General features: G+C 33.8%; 1 protein-coding gene across 1 annotated transcript in view; it reads right to left on the reverse strand.

Moving 5' to 3' along the window:
* Positions 1-5,158: 5,158 nt before the first annotated feature.
* LOC129952626 (uncharacterized) overlaps positions 5,159-18,968 on the reverse strand; it is a 581,803-nt gene continuing 567,993 nt past the window's right edge. The window contains exons 13-18 of the mRNA XM_056065358.1: positions 8,689-8,889; positions 7,939-8,131; positions 7,572-7,714; positions 7,251-7,489; positions 6,990-7,111; positions 5,159-6,832 (exon numbers count right to left, since the gene is read on the reverse strand). Of these exons, the coding sequence (XP_055921333.1) occupies positions 6,387-6,832; positions 6,990-7,111; positions 7,251-7,489; positions 7,572-7,714; positions 7,939-8,131; positions 8,689-8,889 (1,344 nt within the window). The 3' untranslated portion in view covers positions 5,159-6,386. The remainder of the gene's footprint in view (positions 6,833-6,989; positions 7,112-7,250; positions 7,490-7,571; positions 7,715-7,938; positions 8,132-8,688; positions 8,890-18,968) is intronic.

Raw genomic sequence — 18,968 nt, forward strand, 5'->3', positions numbered from 1 at the left:
ATTATTGTGATAATAATTTTATTGGTATATTTATAGATTTTTGAATAAATGTCTAAATAATTTTGTTTTAATTCAAATGTTTTTATATACAATTGCTTAGCTATGATATTTAAGCAGAATAAAAAATGAAGAAAATTAAAAACTAAAATTTGTATTTACAATTTTATTAGCAATAATTATTTTACAATAAATAATAGTAAAATATATATAATATAGTATTTTATTATTTATCTTAATTTTATTTTTATCTACTTGATTTTTGTATTGCTTTTAAGATTTTGTTTTATTTTACAAAGGTTTTTAACTATTTGACGGAATTCACATTTTTTTTGTTATTTTTATTATAACTTATGAAATATATATAATTTTATTTCGGCAAGACTTTTAACGATTTATGTTTTGTTTTGTTTTTGTTTTCATACAAAATGGAAGTAATACAAAATAATATAAAATAATTAATAATTATTTTGCTCTATTGTTATTTTTAATATGGCAGTGAAAATTGTATTTATAAAAAATAGGAATCAGTTTTGTAGGGTAACACCTTCATGCTTTTTGATGTCTTTTTTTAAATAAAGGAAAACATATTTTTTATTATTTTATTTTATTGTGTTCTTGGTCCCAAATTGAAAATAATTAATAAACATACATTTTTGGGAAAGTTTGATAGAAAAATACAAATGAGTAAAAGGAAAACGTTAAGATGTAAAATGAATGATGAGTGAATTTGAAAATTGATTTAGAAATATGATGACATTTTTGACGTTAGTACAATTTTGAAGATTGTGTATTCGGAGTCGTGTTATTGGGCAGCATATTTTAAGTTTTTAATATTTTTTTGGGTGAGTCTCATTTCAAAGAACCAAAACAGATGTGACTTTTTGAACAAAGGTATAATTTAAAATCTTATTACCAACAGGTGAGAAAATAACAATGATCAATATTTCCAACACTTTTTAGTCGAAAAGTACCAGATTGAAGGAACTATGCTTTAAACCTATAATTGTAGTCCCAGGCTCTTAAAGCCCAGGGAACTACAGTAATGGCCACATTATTAGACATACTGCAGAATTTTTATAATTATTAGATTATACGCAATATTTTTAACGTTCAAGAATAAATGTATGGTTACATTTTTATGCCACACAGTCTGGTCCATTAAAACTTATTTGGAAGAAAATATCCCTCTGCTGGACTGGCCGGGAAACAGCCCTGGTTTGAACCCATTGAAAACGTGTGGGAGCTGATTAAGAGGGAAGTAGCTAAATTTTCGGTAACTTATTGGAAGAGTATTTTACTTGTGGAATCACCACGCACAAATATAGGAAACAGTCAAATTATGCATTGACAAAATACCGCGAAGAATTGAGACTCTTATTGAAGCAAAAAGATGTTCAACAAAATATTGAAAAAAATTAGAAAAATAAAAACAACAGAAAACTGAAAATATTAATTTAAACAAAATTCTTTAAATCTGTTGCTTTATTTCTAGGAAGTAGTTTATATATTCATTCAAAATAATTTTAATGCATTACAATATTCGAAAGCCTGATTAATTAAAATTTTGCATACAATCTAAAGTACGTCTAATAATATTGCCAGCCACTGTACCTATGTAAGCGCTTATTAAAAAAAAATTGTGTTTGCTACTTTTCTGCCAGCTGTTATTTCTGAAGCTTTCAATTTGACAATAAAAACTATCCCAACGTATTAAAATTGTTTAAATTCGCTACAATTGTGGTAAAAACTTAGCAGTTACAGTTTGCAAGGATAAAACCACGAAGCACTTTCAAGGGAACAATAGGGAAACAGGTGAACTATTGGAATTTGTTTAAGTGAGTGTTGTTGTTGTAGCCCACAGTGTTAAATTAGGCATTCCTTCGATGAAATTTCTTCATAGGTAGCATAAAGCCTTAGATCTTAAGGGTTTTAAAGTTCAGTTAACACAATAACTCAAACCAGTCGATCACTAGCAATGTCGTACTTCTTTGATAGGAATTAAAATGATCTGGATTTTCATCGAAAATTCATTTTGAGGAAAGAAACCAATTATCACCTCGGAGGTTACGTTAATGAATAGATTTATAACATTCGGGGCTCGGAGAATACAAAAATGACTGATGAAAGGTTGGTCCATCTCACTTTTAAGCTGGCGAATTGATTAGACCTAAAAGTTTTTTTTGGAAAATGATGCTGGGCAACTGTTACAGCGATTGTATTTTGCTATCAAGCTATGATCATTGACTTTTATGGTTGGAACTTAACTGGAAGATATTGGTGTGGCGACTTTTACTTTTAAGGAACGGAAAAATCGTGGTTTTACAATAAAAGACTGCCTCTCGGTTGTATTTCTCGGAGAGGCGATCATAATTAGCACTGATGTCTTGTTATTAAACACCTTAAAACATTTTTCTTTGGTACCACATGAAAGATAAGATTATGATAATATTTCAAAGCCCATTTAAGAGCTTAAAAATAACATTTTATCCATTTTGGGGTTTTAAAACTATAGGGCTGAAATTCGTCATCTTTCAGACAAAGTTGTTAAACAAGTTTTTTTGTCAGTTTAAAGTCTGACATTTAAAAAACTGGGTGACTTTACTGTTGCACGACGCATACACACTGTTAAAAATGTACTACAAAAATGGTGATTCTGCCACACTCACAAATCGTGCTTTAAGATGAGATTATTTTTCACATAATCGTCCAACTACGCAAACAATTGGAAAAATTGTGAAGAAATTCGGTGAGACTAGATTGGTTTCAGATATTGTAAGGCCTGTGCATCATCGTTTCGCTGAAAGTGTTGCCGAAGACCAAAATGCTTCGATTTGAATTAGGACTGTTTTACTGCACAATATGCCGTATTTTGCATTTGGATCTTAATCTTCATCCATATAAAGTCCAACTCACAACTGAACAACAACTGAAGCCAGCTAACCACGCACAACGTCGAATGGGTGCTTGAACAACAGGCGGGGTGGACAGCGGTTTTCGATCAAAATTTTCTTCAGCGACAAAATTGTCGTATTTGAAGTTCAAAGAATCCTTAAGTAATTGTAGAGAGCCCATTACAGTCACTGTTTGGTGCGCTCTTTGGTCCAGAGCGAAGGTGTGATTGGACCTTACTTCTTCGAAAAGACCGATAAAACGAATTACAACGTGAATTCGGAGCGCTATGGTCATATAATAACCTACTATTTTTTGCCTGCTGTACAAGAGCGAATGTTTCTTTATTGCAAGAGACATTTCCTGGCAACGTAATTTTTTCGTTGTGGGGATATCAACTGGCCACCACGATCATTCGATTTGGGACAGCTGGCCTTTTTTTCTGGCACTGCGTGAAAGGCCCTTTTTATGCAGATAAACCTTTTATTCTTGAACATTTGAAAACCAACATTCGACAAATTATGGCTGATTTACCCAATATGTGTCAAAAAGCGTTTATAAATTATCAACAGTTTTTTATTTACGTTTACTTTTGAAACCGCAAAATGGATAACCCTGTATTAACATCTTGTATCCAAGTATCATATTTCAAAAGAGTATTCAAATAACTGATTTTAAAACTAACTTTTCAAAAGGTCAAAGAGCATGCAGTCGAATTGGACTTAATTCAAAATGATTATTTACGTCACTTGTACACGTTCGTACAGTCCCTCACCTTCGTTTCTTGGCAAAAATCCCAGTTCTAGGAATACTCTCAAGTCTACCCTAGAGCTAAATTTTGGCCATTCTGTGAAGTAAGGAAATCAGTTTTTTAGCCGTACTAAGCGAATGAGGGATGTCTCTCCACGCTCTGTATTTCGTATTCATTGCAATATTCAAGAATGTACGCGGCAACCTCCTTTCTAATCTCTTCCCTGTCTTTCCTATGCTCACACTATGTTTCTGACACATTAAAGGTATTTTTTGAGTATTTTGTAATTAGAAAATAAAAGTCAATTGTATCAAAAGCGTAACAATAACTATACCGAAATGAAATGTACTTTAGTAAATGAGTGTTGTTGTAGTTAAGTAATGTCTACAAAATTTGTATTTGAACAATGTGTTTTCACAAAAATGTTTTTAAAAACGAAGAAAAATTCGGTGGACAGAATTCAAAAAATCATAGTTCAATAATTCATGGAGTGTAGTTCGATTGAATTTCACTTTATTGTTTTGTAATCCATATGGTCGTTCTATTCAACTTATTTACAGCACTGTTCTGGTATTCATCGGAGGGAATTTTTCTTGGATTTTCACTAATCACTATTCGTTCGGAGAGAATCTTTATATGTCGGTAACGTCGGTAATACTGCACGGTATTCTTCCACTCACTTGAACGCATTCATTCTAAAAAATTCAAATTCCCCTTGATTTGATGTCTGGTTTGTTGATTGTTGTTAGCAAAATGTAAGTAAAAAGTAATGTATTGCTTAATTTAGTATATTTGTTTCATAAATAAAATATTATTAACATTTAAGGAGAAAAAACGACACAATGAACAATTTTTCTAACATTTCTCCGAAGCTCTCAAATTAAACAATTAATTCTGTTTAGGAGGAATTGAAAAAAATTATTTTTTTATGAATCAAAACAATATATCCAATAATCTCGAGATTGTCACATGAACAGCTGGTTACGTGAGTGTCAAATCGGTTTGGGATAATGTAGTTCACTTGATGGTAGCAGAATGCAAAGGCAGTGTGAAAGGGAATTGAATGGGTGAACCGAATATACAATCCACTTGAAAAGCAGAATAGGGCTGTTAATAAAAGCATTAAGGGCATTTTTTTCAAAATTCATCATTTAATTGTAAGAGATCCGAGTGAAAATTCTTTTCAGGCTTTCATTTGATATTCCGATTTTAAAAAGCTTCGACAAAGAAGTGTAAACCAAATTAATAGATTTTATTCGGTTTTCGATTTCGATTTTATTTTTGGAATATTTTCTTACAAAGAATAATATTTACTTTGTGTGTCAAGTTAAAAACTGAATAGAATCTGATCTTATTGGATTTAAGTTTTTTAGACACAAAGTTGCCCCTCTTGTTTTGAATAATGTGATACAAAAATACAATTAATATAATAAAATAATTTTGTTTAAAGAGCTCAACATTTGTAGGAATTAAAATTAATATAATTGTTTTCAAAATCAAATTTAACATAAAATATAAACAGTGATTTCGGTAATAACGAGTATACTATAAGAAAAATTATAAATTTAAACAAATGATTGTGAAAAATAAAGTACTTAACTTAAGAACATTCATGCATGAAGGTGGTTTTATGTTTTTTACAGCCTGTTTTATTTTCTCATAGAAATATTTGTATGTAGTTATGTAATTTCTTCAAATAAATGAAGTAAGTAGGTAATTAATAATATTTTTTAACACACTTAAACATTTATTTACAAATTAAAAATAAAAACGTATTAAAACGAGAACTTGCCATACCTTAAATTTAACAAAAAGAAAAAAAAAAAAACAAAGTTTTGAAAGACTTTGATAAAATAACATTTCTTTCTTCATCACCTAACTTTTATGGTATCTAAAGAGCTCCTGGTCTTTCCACACCTTAAAATTGTGCTTTGACAATTAATTGTCAATAATTGCTATCGTTACATACTTTTTATTTTTGTTACCAAAGTTCATTCATAATTATTATTTCTCTTTGCTATATTTACACACCATAATTGTCACTTTTTTTTTGTTAATTATTTGTTTAAATTTTCATTTAATTTCCCATCACCTGAGAAGGACTCAATCTTTACACTGTACATTTGAACTTAATCTTTCAACGAATCACAGCATCATTTTTTTAATTATTTATTTTTATCTTTTTGTTTAATCTTTAAATATTATCTATAACTAAGTATATATATTTTTTTTTGTTTAAATCATCTTTGTTGAAAAAAGACTTGTCATTATATTTTGATCCTTAAAGAACACCATTCATTCATATTAAAATTGTATATAATTATTTTTTATTAATAAAGTTGTGTGTGTAATTTTTGTTTCACTTGAGCGGAGTATAAAATGAACGACAAAACAATGAATTAAGGACTATCTCAAAACGTATTAAAAAACGAGGTCTATTCGAACTAAGACTGTCTTCTAGGGGCTATTGATCCGCCGACGATGACGAATGCGGATGAAGGTGCACATGGTCACCATCATCGTCGTCATCTGCGTCCACACCATTGAATTGATTCGATGAGATCGTATTATTTTTGCGCAAATGATTTCTTAGAATGACCAAATTACGATTAAGATTTAAATTATTTGTTACGCTGCCGCCGCAAGAGGGCATAACCATCGCCATTGAAGATACTGACATCTGTGGCAGTGTATTACAATTGGCAGCAGCTGCTGCCAACTCTTGCGCAAGGACTTGCGGCAAATGTTAAGAGTTGTTCTTGAGTGGATTCGACGATAAGGAGCTGCTACTCACGCCCGAATCGCTGGATTTCTCACTAAGACCTCCGCCGCGAGTGAGAGTTTCATCGCCCATTAGACTGCCGCCAAGGAGGCCCTTCTTACCAACTCGAGAGAGACCCTTGAGGGGTCCACCGCCGGTGGTGGCTTCTTTTTGGCGACGTGCACTCTCGACACGTTTGAGAATTTCCGTTGAACATTTGGTAACAACGTCGTCCAAGCTGTTCGAGTCATCGGTGGAGGTTATTGTTTGGGTGGGTGTTTGGGATGATGGCACTGGGGAGCCTTCGTAGCAGCCCGAATCACGTGGGAAGTGGCGACGGCCGAATGGCGAAGAACCGTGCTTCTTGTTGATGTTGTTGAGTCTGGCTTCATCGTTTTCGGAACTCGAGCCGGCTATATCACCATCGGAGCCTTAAAAGTAAATAATAAAAAGAATGGCTTATATTAAACAAAGTTTTCTATTAAAATAATAAAAAAGAGTTTTAAAGTCCTTCAAAAGTAATTCCAGGATCATCTTCAAAGCATTTCAAAAAATGTCCAAACAAATTTGCTATAACGATAAACTTACATTCTATGTCATGCAACAACTGCACAGCCGTTAACAACTTCGCTCTATGATCCTGAATAACAATTCCCAGATAATCCAAATCAGCAGGTTCAAGCTCCTTAAACAGCTCCAAGTCTTCGTATCTAAAACAAAAAAATAAAAAATTAACCACGAAAAGAACCAAAAATTTATAATCCCATTAATATCCACCAGGATCTTGATATAAATCCCATAAAATCCTCCTAAAACCATATAAATATATACATATATCTTAATCCTTACCCATTAAGGACAAAAACCGATGTATACTCCTTCAGTCCAATGCGAAACAATAAATCCTCAACTGAGTTGGGTCCATTGGTGTTCGTTAGACGGCTTAGACTTTTATTGTTTAAATTTTTCAGCCTTTGTTCTGGCATTACTTCGACATTGATAAACTTAAAGTGTCCTATACGTCCGTGACAACGTCCTCTCCAGATCCCTGATGCATTCATTGAGAGTACATCAATGATGTCACCTTTCTGATGCAGCACCATAAAAAAAGAACTCTTATTATAGAAAACCTTTAACAGAAAAAAGAACAGGGAATAAGGAAGAACTTACCTTAAATTTAAGTGCTTCCTTATCGTAAGGATTTGGCAAACTATCGACAAGAGCTTTGGCTTTGCAAATCGGCGCTAATGATGTTCGATCTTCGGTGGATATCGAACTATGTGGACTGCCAGGACGAACCAGAGCTTGAGTGCCTGTGTAAAAATGGGAATTAGAAGAATAAAGAATGTCTTGAAAATTTCAAAAACGAAACCAAAAAAAGAAAAGAGGAACAAAGGAAATGCACTCTCAAAAGAAGCTTAAATCATAATGAGAATCCATCAGGACATCAATATAATATTTAACTTTGGTCCTTTTTAAAAAAAAAAAAATACATATATAAAATCTCAAAAGAGAGATAGAGAGAGAGAAGACTTACTTGAACCGGATGCACTTGGTAAACTCTCTACAGAACTAGCAGAACAAGCAAATGCCTGATCACTCATACTTCCTCGGTCTGTATTATCCTGGGAATTGCTGAAATCCCTTGAGGTATCCTTTGTGGCAACGAAATTCCTTCCGTTCTCATTAAATACGCCAATTTCCTTTGGTGAACTTCGCATTTCGTTGGACTTTACCCATCACACAAAATGACACAAACAAAAACAGCAACAACGAAAATGAGAATGAGAAAGAAAAAGAACAAAGAAAAAAGTTTATTAAATCATTAAAAGTTTTGTAATCCTGTGCTTTGGCCATGGCATCACCCGTTCTTCGTTTTTTCCTCACAGAGAACAGATGCCTTGCCTTGGTCGTATGTCCTTTCTTAAACAGTAAAAGGGTTCCTCTCTTTAGTCCTTTTATACATATATACGACGAAGACTACATAACTAAGTTTTCAAAGTCATAACAGCACAAATTAAAGTTTCTTTATTTTTTGTTTTGGTATGGTTCGGTTTGGTTTGGTCTACTGTATTTCATTCCCTTGGGTGTACCTACTGTAAAAGTAAAATTATTTGATCGTCCTTTTTTCACAAAGACACCGACACAGGACGATGAACGACCGAGAGACCAACCGAACACAGACCACATGAAGGACAAATGAAAACTCACACAAAAAAACAAGAAAAAGAAACTGCGAACAGAACTCAAGGGAGGAACCTCAAACTGACAAGGATAATGAACTTACATGATGTACGGTCGCCTTCTGGCTAATGGTCGTTCCTTTGTGATTGCCATTCTTTTTGCTCTTTGCTGCCAAGCTTAGAGCCAGGCCACGAGTAGCAGCTATATCTTCGTAATCGGAAGAAGGACTTGGTGACAAAGATGGCGACTCACCAATTCCACCACTTAAGGTCCGATATCGTGCTGTGCAATTGTTTGTTCCAATCTGTAAACGAAAAAGAAGACGAAAAACAAATCAGAGAGAGAAAATGTGGAAATGTGTATAAATTTGGACAAAAAAAGGATACCAAAAAGTTGGTACTAGGATTAAAGGCATAGAAAAACAACCAACCGTAGCTTAGGTCTATGAAAGTAAAAGTTTGTATACCTATAGGAAACAGGAAGTCCTTTTGATTGCACAAGGTGTGTTTGTACTCTTTTCCTAAAGGTACCTTTCCTATCTACTTTTTCAGAATTTCAAAAACTGTTTTCATATATTTTAATGGAAAATCCTGTTATTTAAAGTCCCTTTTTTCGAAGCATTGAAAATGAAAACATCGAAAAGTTGAAAATATGCCTTGTGTACACCGCACACAAGTTTTATTTTGTTTGGATTTAAGAGCGATTAGGTGGGAATTGGTATTTCGTTTATAACCCGCGCACCGCACATACGTAGCGTCGATATGAAATTGAATTTTATGGATTATTTATCGCAGGCAACTGTTCGGAATTTTTTGGTTTTGTTCTATCCTGATCTAATACCTCTATTCCATAGAAAGTCTATAAAATACAGAATAGGGAAAGTCGGGATGGGATGTTTGCTTTCAATTGGAATTTGAAACTTTTCGATTTGCATGTCTGAGCTGTGGGATAATCTTGTTAGTATTATGTGGGAAATATTATTTTTTCATTTTGTCTATGGTGAAAATTTGATTGCATTTTTTAAAACTTAATTTGTTTTAGGTAAATGCTATGTAGAATTTTCTCTTTTTTAAGAAATGATGAATACAAATATTAACTTTCGTTTTTGATGCTCAAGTCCTTTTTTACTATTGTTAAGCAAGCATTTACCTTGCTAGTACAGGTGAGAACAGAAAATCTATTATAAAACGAAACTTAGGGCTTAACAATTTTAAAACCAATGCGTTTTCAAAGGCAAATGTTGGAATACATTAAGTATTAAGCATCTTAAATCTTTTATGTCTATGTTTTGTGAAAGTGCATTATTTTAATTGAATGTCTTTAAAGCAAGCAAAATATTATTGAGTCGTTACAATGAGGACACAAGCGTGCACATGTTTTTGTCAAAACCAACTTCTTTCTGTCAACTCCTACTCTAACATCCCTGCGGTGAACATTGAGTGTTTAGTTCTTGTTCTTCCACTGGAGATTGGGTTCTATAACCCCAGTGGAAAGATGTTGGGGGCAGCAAACGAAAAACAGGGAGAGAACGGCAGCGGAGGAATTCTCGAATCGGAGGAAATCTTCTAAACAACGGTGGAGTCTACAGTTTCAGTAAGGTTGAAGTACTTAGTGAACACCTTAAAGGTCTACTATGACATATTCGGAGGCCAGGTCTCTAAGGAGCGGCTATGCCAGCTCTTGCCTTTGAACTTAAATCAAAGGACCTGGTCTTTCAGGTTGAAAGTATGCGACAGATAGACTTCCTGACTACGTAAAGAAAAACTAGTTGCGAAGCGCCAATAAGAGTTGGATATGGAAGAATTTACTGTAGATCACAAAAGCAAAGGGTTTAAGACCAAAGAACTTTGGGTATACACATGGAATGTTGGGTCCTTTACTCATTTAATAGACCAGGTGCAGTCAATGAATTAACGGAGGCCTTAGACTGCTATGAAGCGAAATCACCAACATCCACGAGATTCGATGGGATGAGCTACTAAAAAGAGGATAGAAAACTGTGATATTTATTATGAGGACTGCTACCGAGAAAACCAACAACGCTTGTTTTGGATGTGGCTTTGTTTTTGGATCCAAACTGGGACAAAAAGTGTTGAGCTATAGGTGCATTAATGATCGCCGCAGTACGCGTTTTCCACACCTAAACATCTACAAAGGAACTTGCAGATCTCCAGATCAATCTAACGTCAACCAGATTGACTATATTGCGATCGACGCTAGACACGCGTCCACCGTCATGGTCCGAACTTTCCGAGGAGCTAACATAGGCTCATACTAATACCTCTTTGTAGCTCAAGTAGCACTTCGGGTTTCCAGGCCCAAGGCAAAACAGGGAGATGCTGGGAGAAGATACAACGAGGAACGGCTACAATCGCAAGGGATCGCCAAATCTTTCTTAGACAAAGTTACAAGTAACCTCTCCCGAAATTCTTTGCCGTCAACCCAATGTAACGAGAACCAGTGACACCATTGCGGGGATGTAATCAGAGAAGCCGCCTCTGACGTGTTGGGTTTCAAGCAGCTACCAACAAGAAACCACTGATTTGATGAGGAATGTCGGCAGGCAAATGCAGCCAAACAACAGGCACGCAAAGCGGGGCTGTATAGAAGGACGAGAGCAGCTCACGAGATCTATGAGAAGAAGAGGAGAAAGGAACACTCACTTCTCCGAATGAAAAAGTGAGATAGCATGAGAAGTGTGCGGTCGAAGATGTTGAGAGGTTCAAAAGCAGGAATGAAGTTCGAAAGTTTTATGAACAGGTCAAACGAAGTTAACAGTACATAAACATCGAACTGAAGGCTGCAAACATGAAAGTGGAAATATCATAGTGGAACAGCAATCAATGCTGAAGATATGGAAGGAGAGAATGAAAACCACTCTTAATTTAAATCAACCTTTTGAACAAGCCGGTTTTAGATCAGGTTTTTCAACAATAGACCATCTACAAACCGTTAATCAAATAATAGAAAAATGCAAAGAGTATAACATCACAATATACTTTGCCTTCATCGATTTTGCAAAAGCGTTTGACACAGTAGAGCAAAGATTTATTTGGAAGGCGCTTCTCAATCAAGGTGTAGACGAAAAAATAGTTCGAATCCTAAAGAAAATGTATGACAGGAGCACATCCCACATAAAAACGGAATGCATCGGATCAGATTTTAAAATATCGCGAGGTGTTAGGCAAGGAGATCCAATTTCACCAGCACTGTTTTCCGCAGCCTTAGAAGGAGTATTTAGAAAGCTAGACTGGGAAGACAAAGGATTGAAGATAAATGGCAAATGTCTCTCAAACCTCCGATTTGCCGATGACATTATAATTATCGCAAACAGCAGTGAAGAACTTCAAACGATGCTAAACGAACTATGCTCGGAATGCGAAAATATTGGGTTGTCAACAAATCAACAGAAAACTAAAATTATGACAAATGGTGCTTATGATCCAGTTAGTTGTAATAACAATATACTAGAATACGTTGAAGACTACACATACCTTGGTCAGATTATCTCATTCAAAGATAAAGAAAAAAAGGATATAGAGCAGCGAATGACGAACGCTTGGAGGCAGTTCTGGAACGTTAAGCATTTTCTTACATTGAATATTTCTAATAAAACAAGGAAATATGTGTTTGACTCAACAGTTCTTCCAGTCCTCACCTATGGGTGCCAAACTTGGCAAGTCACGAAAAACACTGAAATGAAACTCCAATCATGTCAGAGAGCAATGGAAAGAGCTGTTTTGAGCGTTCATATTGCCCAGCAAATTAACCATCAGAATATAAGAAGTCAAACTAATTTTGAAGACGTTAGACACAGGCTTAAGAAACTCAAATGGGAATGGGCAGGACATGTAATACGTACACCTGATAATCGATGGACAAAATTAGTAACCGAATGGATACCCTTAGAAAGCAAAAGAAGCGTAGGTGGACAACATAAACGCTGGAAGGATGACATCCGAAAAATATGCCCACTTTATTGGAGAGAAGCACTAGATAGAAGAAGATGGAGAAGTCTGGGGGAGGCTTATGCTCAGATAACCTAAAATTATACCTCTCTTTTCAAATTATGTATATATTTAAATTAGTTTTAAACCTTCATTGAATTATTTCTTTCTTGTAATTTAATTAATTTTACGTACACATACTTGTTTAAATGTAATGTAAATATATTCAATCAAATGATAATTATAAAATTATTGTAAATTTTAAAGTATTAATGAGTGAATAAAGCTTGGAATAATAATAATAATATGGAAGGACCACTTCACGACGAACCGAATTCCGTTGTCAGGCAGGATGATTCATTCAACATAGACGACGAAAGCCAACAATCCCGTCCTCCCGAATAAGACGAAGTTAAGATTGCCATATTTAAGCTAAAGTTAGACAAAGCCGCTGGAGCGGATGCCTTGAATGCCGAGTTCCTTAAAGCAGCTGGAGATTTATTAGGAGCATGCACCAATTTATTTCTAGATATGGTCGCAAGAAAGCATGTCGGATAAATGGAACCTCAGTATTGTTTCACCGATTCTGAACAAAGGAAACCTTCTAAACTGCATGAACTAAAGAGGCATCAGTCTGCTTAAGATTGCTTACAAAATCTTCTCTGCCGTAACACATGACCGTCTAGAGCCCATCATCAACAACCTGATAGGTCGTTATCAGTCTTGAACCAAGAAAGTCTACATTCGATCAAATATTCACATTACGGCAGATCATGGAAAAACTCCAAGAACATCAAATAGACACCCACTATATTTTCATCGATTTCAAAGCCGCATATGACAGCATCTATACAGGGACGAGCTGTATAGAGACATGACTAGTTTTGGCATCCCTGCCAAACTCGTCCGTTTGTGCAGGATGACCATGGAGATTTCACGTTGCTCCATAATGGTTGCAAACAACTTAACAGAACCTTTCGAAGTCAAATGGTAGTTAAGGACTTTTCTACCTAGAAAACAACACCAGTGCTGAGATTAAACGAAGAATAACTTGCTACCCGCTGTTTCTTTGAGTTAAGAAAGCAATTGCGAGTAGCAAAGCCCTCTTTCAAGCGACCAATGTGTCACTTTATAAGACCTTCCTCATTCCCTTCCTGCTAAAAGGGCAGAAGCACGAGCTATGACAAAAGCGGATGAAAGCACCTTGGGTCGTTTCGCGAAAAAGTTCTTCGCGTGATCTACGTATCCCGTGCTGTACAGCGACGTAGACTTATCCAGCAGGATAAAAGTTAAACAACTGCTGGATAAGAATGTTGGATCTAATTTTCAATGTTTGTAAAGAACGGTAATTCGATTTTTCTAAAAATTGTATCAAATGTCGAAAACGTTGTTGTAAGTTTCAAAGAAGTACTGTGAAGCTATCTATATTTTGATAATTATTGCTTTTTATTGTATCACCTCAAAACTTCGATCCTAGTGTTTTCTTTTAACTGTTAGTACTGTTAATAAAACTTTATGCTGGCTTACTGCATGAACCCAAGACCCCTTGCATGACAGTCCAACGCACTAACCATCACGCTACTGGTACTACTTTTCATATATAAATATGTACTCTTAAAAAGCTGATACGAGATTAGTTCAATCGATAATTCAATTCCTTTTTCAAAATCCTTTAATAAATAACTTATGAACAATGTAAAAGTCAAAATTTTAATTCATTATTAATTCATCGGCTTTGAAAGATACCAAGACCGTTTTTGCTGCCGCTGTCAGATACGTTTAATCATAAGAATTCAGTTTGATTTCACAACAACAACAAAAGTGAGTTCAATTCTATAATCTTCTATAACTAAACACACACACATGTGTATGTGTGTAGCTTTTTTTAACAGAAAAATATTTCTACTATTACCCTTGTCAGCATGAGACGTGCCGTAGTTTCATGGTTTTTCCCTCTGGAATTCCATTACAACAACAAAATATTTTGGGAAAAAATATTTCTACATAATAAGAGCAACAAAATCTGACACAATAAATCACCAACCATCCATCATCATAAATGTATAAAATGTAATTTTCCTTTTCACATTGTTGTGGTAGTGGGAGGTGGTAGGTGGTGGTGGGTGGTAGGTATCCTGATGATGGTTACATGATGGCATAGAGATGCTGATGCTGTTGATGGCAATGCTGAATCTCATCATACCTAGAGATACATATTTATAGAAAGTACATCATCAGACCTCGAAACCTCAGAAGCATCAAAAGCATTTCTCCCCCAAAAACCCCAGCAGTCAAAAAATCGAAATGATTTTTGAGTAACATACAAAGTGTGTTGTGTAGTGTAGCCAAGCCAGAGATATCTACATTTCACAGGCAAACGAAAAGGATGTGGTAGTAAAAACATCCTTTCTTCTGCCACACACATCAAACCTCATACATATGTTATTACAGTCAAAAAGTTCAAAATTGTTGCCAGAGAAAATGGGAATAAATGAGCGACATTGACGGGGAGACGTAGGGACGAGGGCAAGGACGATAAAGATGGAGATGGAGAACGAGACGAAGACGATTTGAGTCATCACGTTTAACATCACAAAAATATATATTTTTCCCTTAAAAAGACTACTACAACAAAAAAGAAACTCAAAATACGCGTTCAACTCAACCGCAAGGAATCGATCATCGTTTCGAAGGAAAAATTGTAACTCATACAGACAAAAAAAAGAAAATATGTGTATGATAAGAAAATTGAAGAAGTCAGAAAGAAAAATGTCGAAAATTTTTCTCACGTACAAGATTCTGTGCGTTTTCTTTTTTTTGGATTTATACATGTTTTTCTGGAGAATTCATTTTTGGTATCTTATAAGTTTTAATGTTGATATATGAATGTACCTACACTCCAGGTTGTTTGATAAGGTCGTCGCAACAATCTTAAGAAGTTATTGTTCAGAGATTTTCATTAATTCAAATACATTTATGGAACTCACAATTTCTGAATAGCCAAGGTGAATGGGAATTTTAGGTTAAGCAGTAGTCTTGGTGGAGTTAAAAATAGGACAGAACTTTATTTAGTACAAATAAAATTCATTGATGAAGTTGTTCCATTTGTATTTCTTGATATGGCAAATTTGTAAGCTCTATCTAAAGCATGAGCTAAAATATGCTTTATTTTCATTTTACCTTAACTTGACTCTATTAAAAATGTTTGAAAAAGAAGTAGTCTTTATTAAAATTAACCGGAGTGTTAGCTCAATTTCTATATAACGTCAAACAAAAGAATTCGAGCTAAAAATTGTACCTCCTTGTTTACGAAATATATACAAAACAAAGTATCTCTCTTCTTTGTGAATTCGAGGAGTATAAGGGAATTTCACTCCTAGGAACAACAAAAAAAGGATATAATATTTTCACTTTATCTTAACAACAATATTGCAGCAAAGTTACATTGAAGTAGATATGTATAAATGGTTTTTGAACATTGTTCACCAGATGCAATCAACCGATGATGCTTCCTATTCATCGTTCAAGAAAATTGTGACAATGTAAAAGATTTCTTTTGTTTTTGAACATGACGAATATAATATATGATTTTAAATTGATTTCATATTTAATATTTAGATTATATTTGATTTTTTTCCTTAATGCCCTCTTTTTTCACAATTTATTGAAGTTGATATTTTTGAAAAACTTATTTTAAATTAAATTGATGTTTATTCGTACAACGAAATGTAAAGCATTCAAGTTAAAAAAACAATTGAAGGATTCGTGGTGCCATGTACTCAGATCTTAATAAATTAAGGATCTTATTATCGTCTTCATAGACGTTGTTGTATGTAACATTCAGGAAAAAGCTATTACAACACAATTTTTCTATCATGTACAAAAAAGTAATGATTTCTTTTTCCAGTTACCTTTACACAAAAATGTATGGAGGTTTTTTGTATGTGTGCTGTCTTGACTCAATATATAAATAAATAAGTCAAAAAATTGCATAAACCCATTAAATATCATCATTACTTTCCAAATTAGTTTTATGGAAACTTGTAGTCATCAGACGATGTCTTATAATTGGGTCATAACCACGGTTGCCAGTTTGGTCGTTTACGAAGAAATTTGGTCATAATTTTCTGACTTGGTCGCATAGCCATTTCTTATTCCATTTGGTCCCTTTATTTAAGAAATTGAAAAAAAAACTAACTCGACTCTATTCTCAAAACTAATTGAAAGCCTAAAGTACTTTTCATTTGTAAACGGTACATACATAAATGTATTTAACTGAACGCACCCCATAACAAATGCACGATCATTAAATGATTACGCTGAATGCTTTCATTTCAGATTTTATTGGCAGATGGCTCAACATTTCAAAATAATCACATCTCAAGATCATAATCTTACGGATAAAATTGACTTGTCAGAATTATGGGAAAAGATCACTAATCGTAAAAACGGTTCAAATGAATATTGTTATTAAGGTTAGTTCGTTTATAACTTGATATTACTTGCTCATAGCTCAGCTGCTGCAAAGTGGACATTTTTGTAAATTAACTTTGATAACAACGAAAGGCAGACTTAATTTTGATACCAAGAATAATATAATACTGGCCAAAGAGCTTCAAGGTGAAAGAAATAACCATAGCGTTTAGTCCATATCCTGACATAATGTTTAAACATTGCGATCTTAAAAAAGAGACTAAAATGCGAATTATTACTTTTCAAAAATATTCTTTACTTTATCGCACAATCAATTATGAACCGCTTCGCTTCCGAGCGCCTATTTATAAACCTAAAATCGGTTTGAGAAACTACTAGGTCCTCCTCTTCTCCTTCTTCTCCTCTTAATCACTAGATGTTGCCCCTTATTCTAAATATTCTACTAAATACGATATAAATTACTTGCAACAAGCCCAATCTATGAAAAATAGTTGACAAACGCCATATAGTGAGCCAATAATTTTTCAAAAAGTAAACTCGTTTGAAATTAACATTACATAAAATCTTTGTAATCGGTCTGATTTTCGAATCAAAAGTGTTGACATTTCGCGAAAGTTTATTGACACATTTCTTCATAATAATTTTGAGATAGAACTTCGATTTTTTAGACACTTAAATTTGGGACTCTAAGATATTACAACTCAGTTCAGAAATGTTTTTACTTCTCAAAAGGGCCTAGATTTTAAATTTAAAAAATTTAAAAAAAAATTTAATTTGCAATAATTAAATATTTTTAGAAAATATGTAACCATAAACTGTTTGTCCAAAATTCATTAGAAGATGCATAACAGACAGTTTCATAGAATGTGAAAGTTACAAATAAAATAAACAAATTGGGTGGCGCAACAGTCTGTTGAGAACTAGGGCCTTGTGACTTACAACTCTCAACCATTTCTGCGAGTACTGTTGTCAGGGATGGAAAGTTACAAAACCAAATCTTAATATAAATGTCTGCTTAAACGAAAACTTTACAATGCCAGATTTTTGAGTCAGAACTATTTTCGGGTGTCTACAAAAATAGCAAAAAACTACGTTCAAAACCAAGTGATTAGATGTACAAAATTCTGGAGTTTTAAAAATTTTTAAAATGACATACCATAAATAAACGGAGTATTACTCGATCGAGTTTTTACTCTATTTTAGAACTTCATCAATAAATTGTCCGTTAGAAAGGTCAGAACTTTCGTTTTATGTTTTGCATTACATAAAACATTTTAAAAATGTTTGAAAATACCTTAAATTTATAAAGGTTCCTAGAATTAAAACTATTCGATTGATTTGTAGACGTTTTAACTTATAAGCGATAGTTTTTCTTTGCTGTATATGTTAGTATTTTTATTTGTTAAACAAACTTCATATCTCGAATGGTTATTGAGATGTTTAAGTATGAAAAAATATAGCTTACGTTAGAACGTCTACAAATCCTTCAACTAGTTTTAAATTTTATTAAAAAGACGTATGTTGATGTCGCTGAGAGTAGACTTTAAATAAATACTTTTCCATGAGGAAAACATACCTGTTTATGTATCAATAGGAACACAAAAGAATTTTAAAAAGCAGTCAGATAAATAAATACAACGAAACTAAAAATTAAGATAAACGTATCAGAAATCTACATTAAAGCACACTTCCACTCTCTGTAAAACCTTGAAAGAAAGGCACCTTTATTTCAATGCTGTACATATTATGTGAAATATCAGGAGATGGATAAACCCTTTACAACAACACAGTTAAAACAATTCTCTATGAAATGAAGTTAACCAAAGCAACTGGGAAAGATCTCATACTACATGAGTTTTATAAGTAGTACTGTAACTGAGGAGTTTGCGAACTATCGTTTGCAATATTTCAACAATCATTATGAAAACAAAGAAAATATCCCGTTCAGTTTCGAATTAGGTGGTTTTCAAAAAAAAAAAAAGAACGCAACTTGACTGAAAGC

Source organism: Eupeodes corollae, chromosome 1, assembly GCF_945859685.1.
Source record: "Eupeodes corollae chromosome 1, idEupCoro1.1, whole genome shotgun sequence".
Taxonomy (NCBI): domain Eukaryota; kingdom Metazoa; phylum Arthropoda; class Insecta; order Diptera; family Syrphidae; genus Eupeodes; species Eupeodes corollae.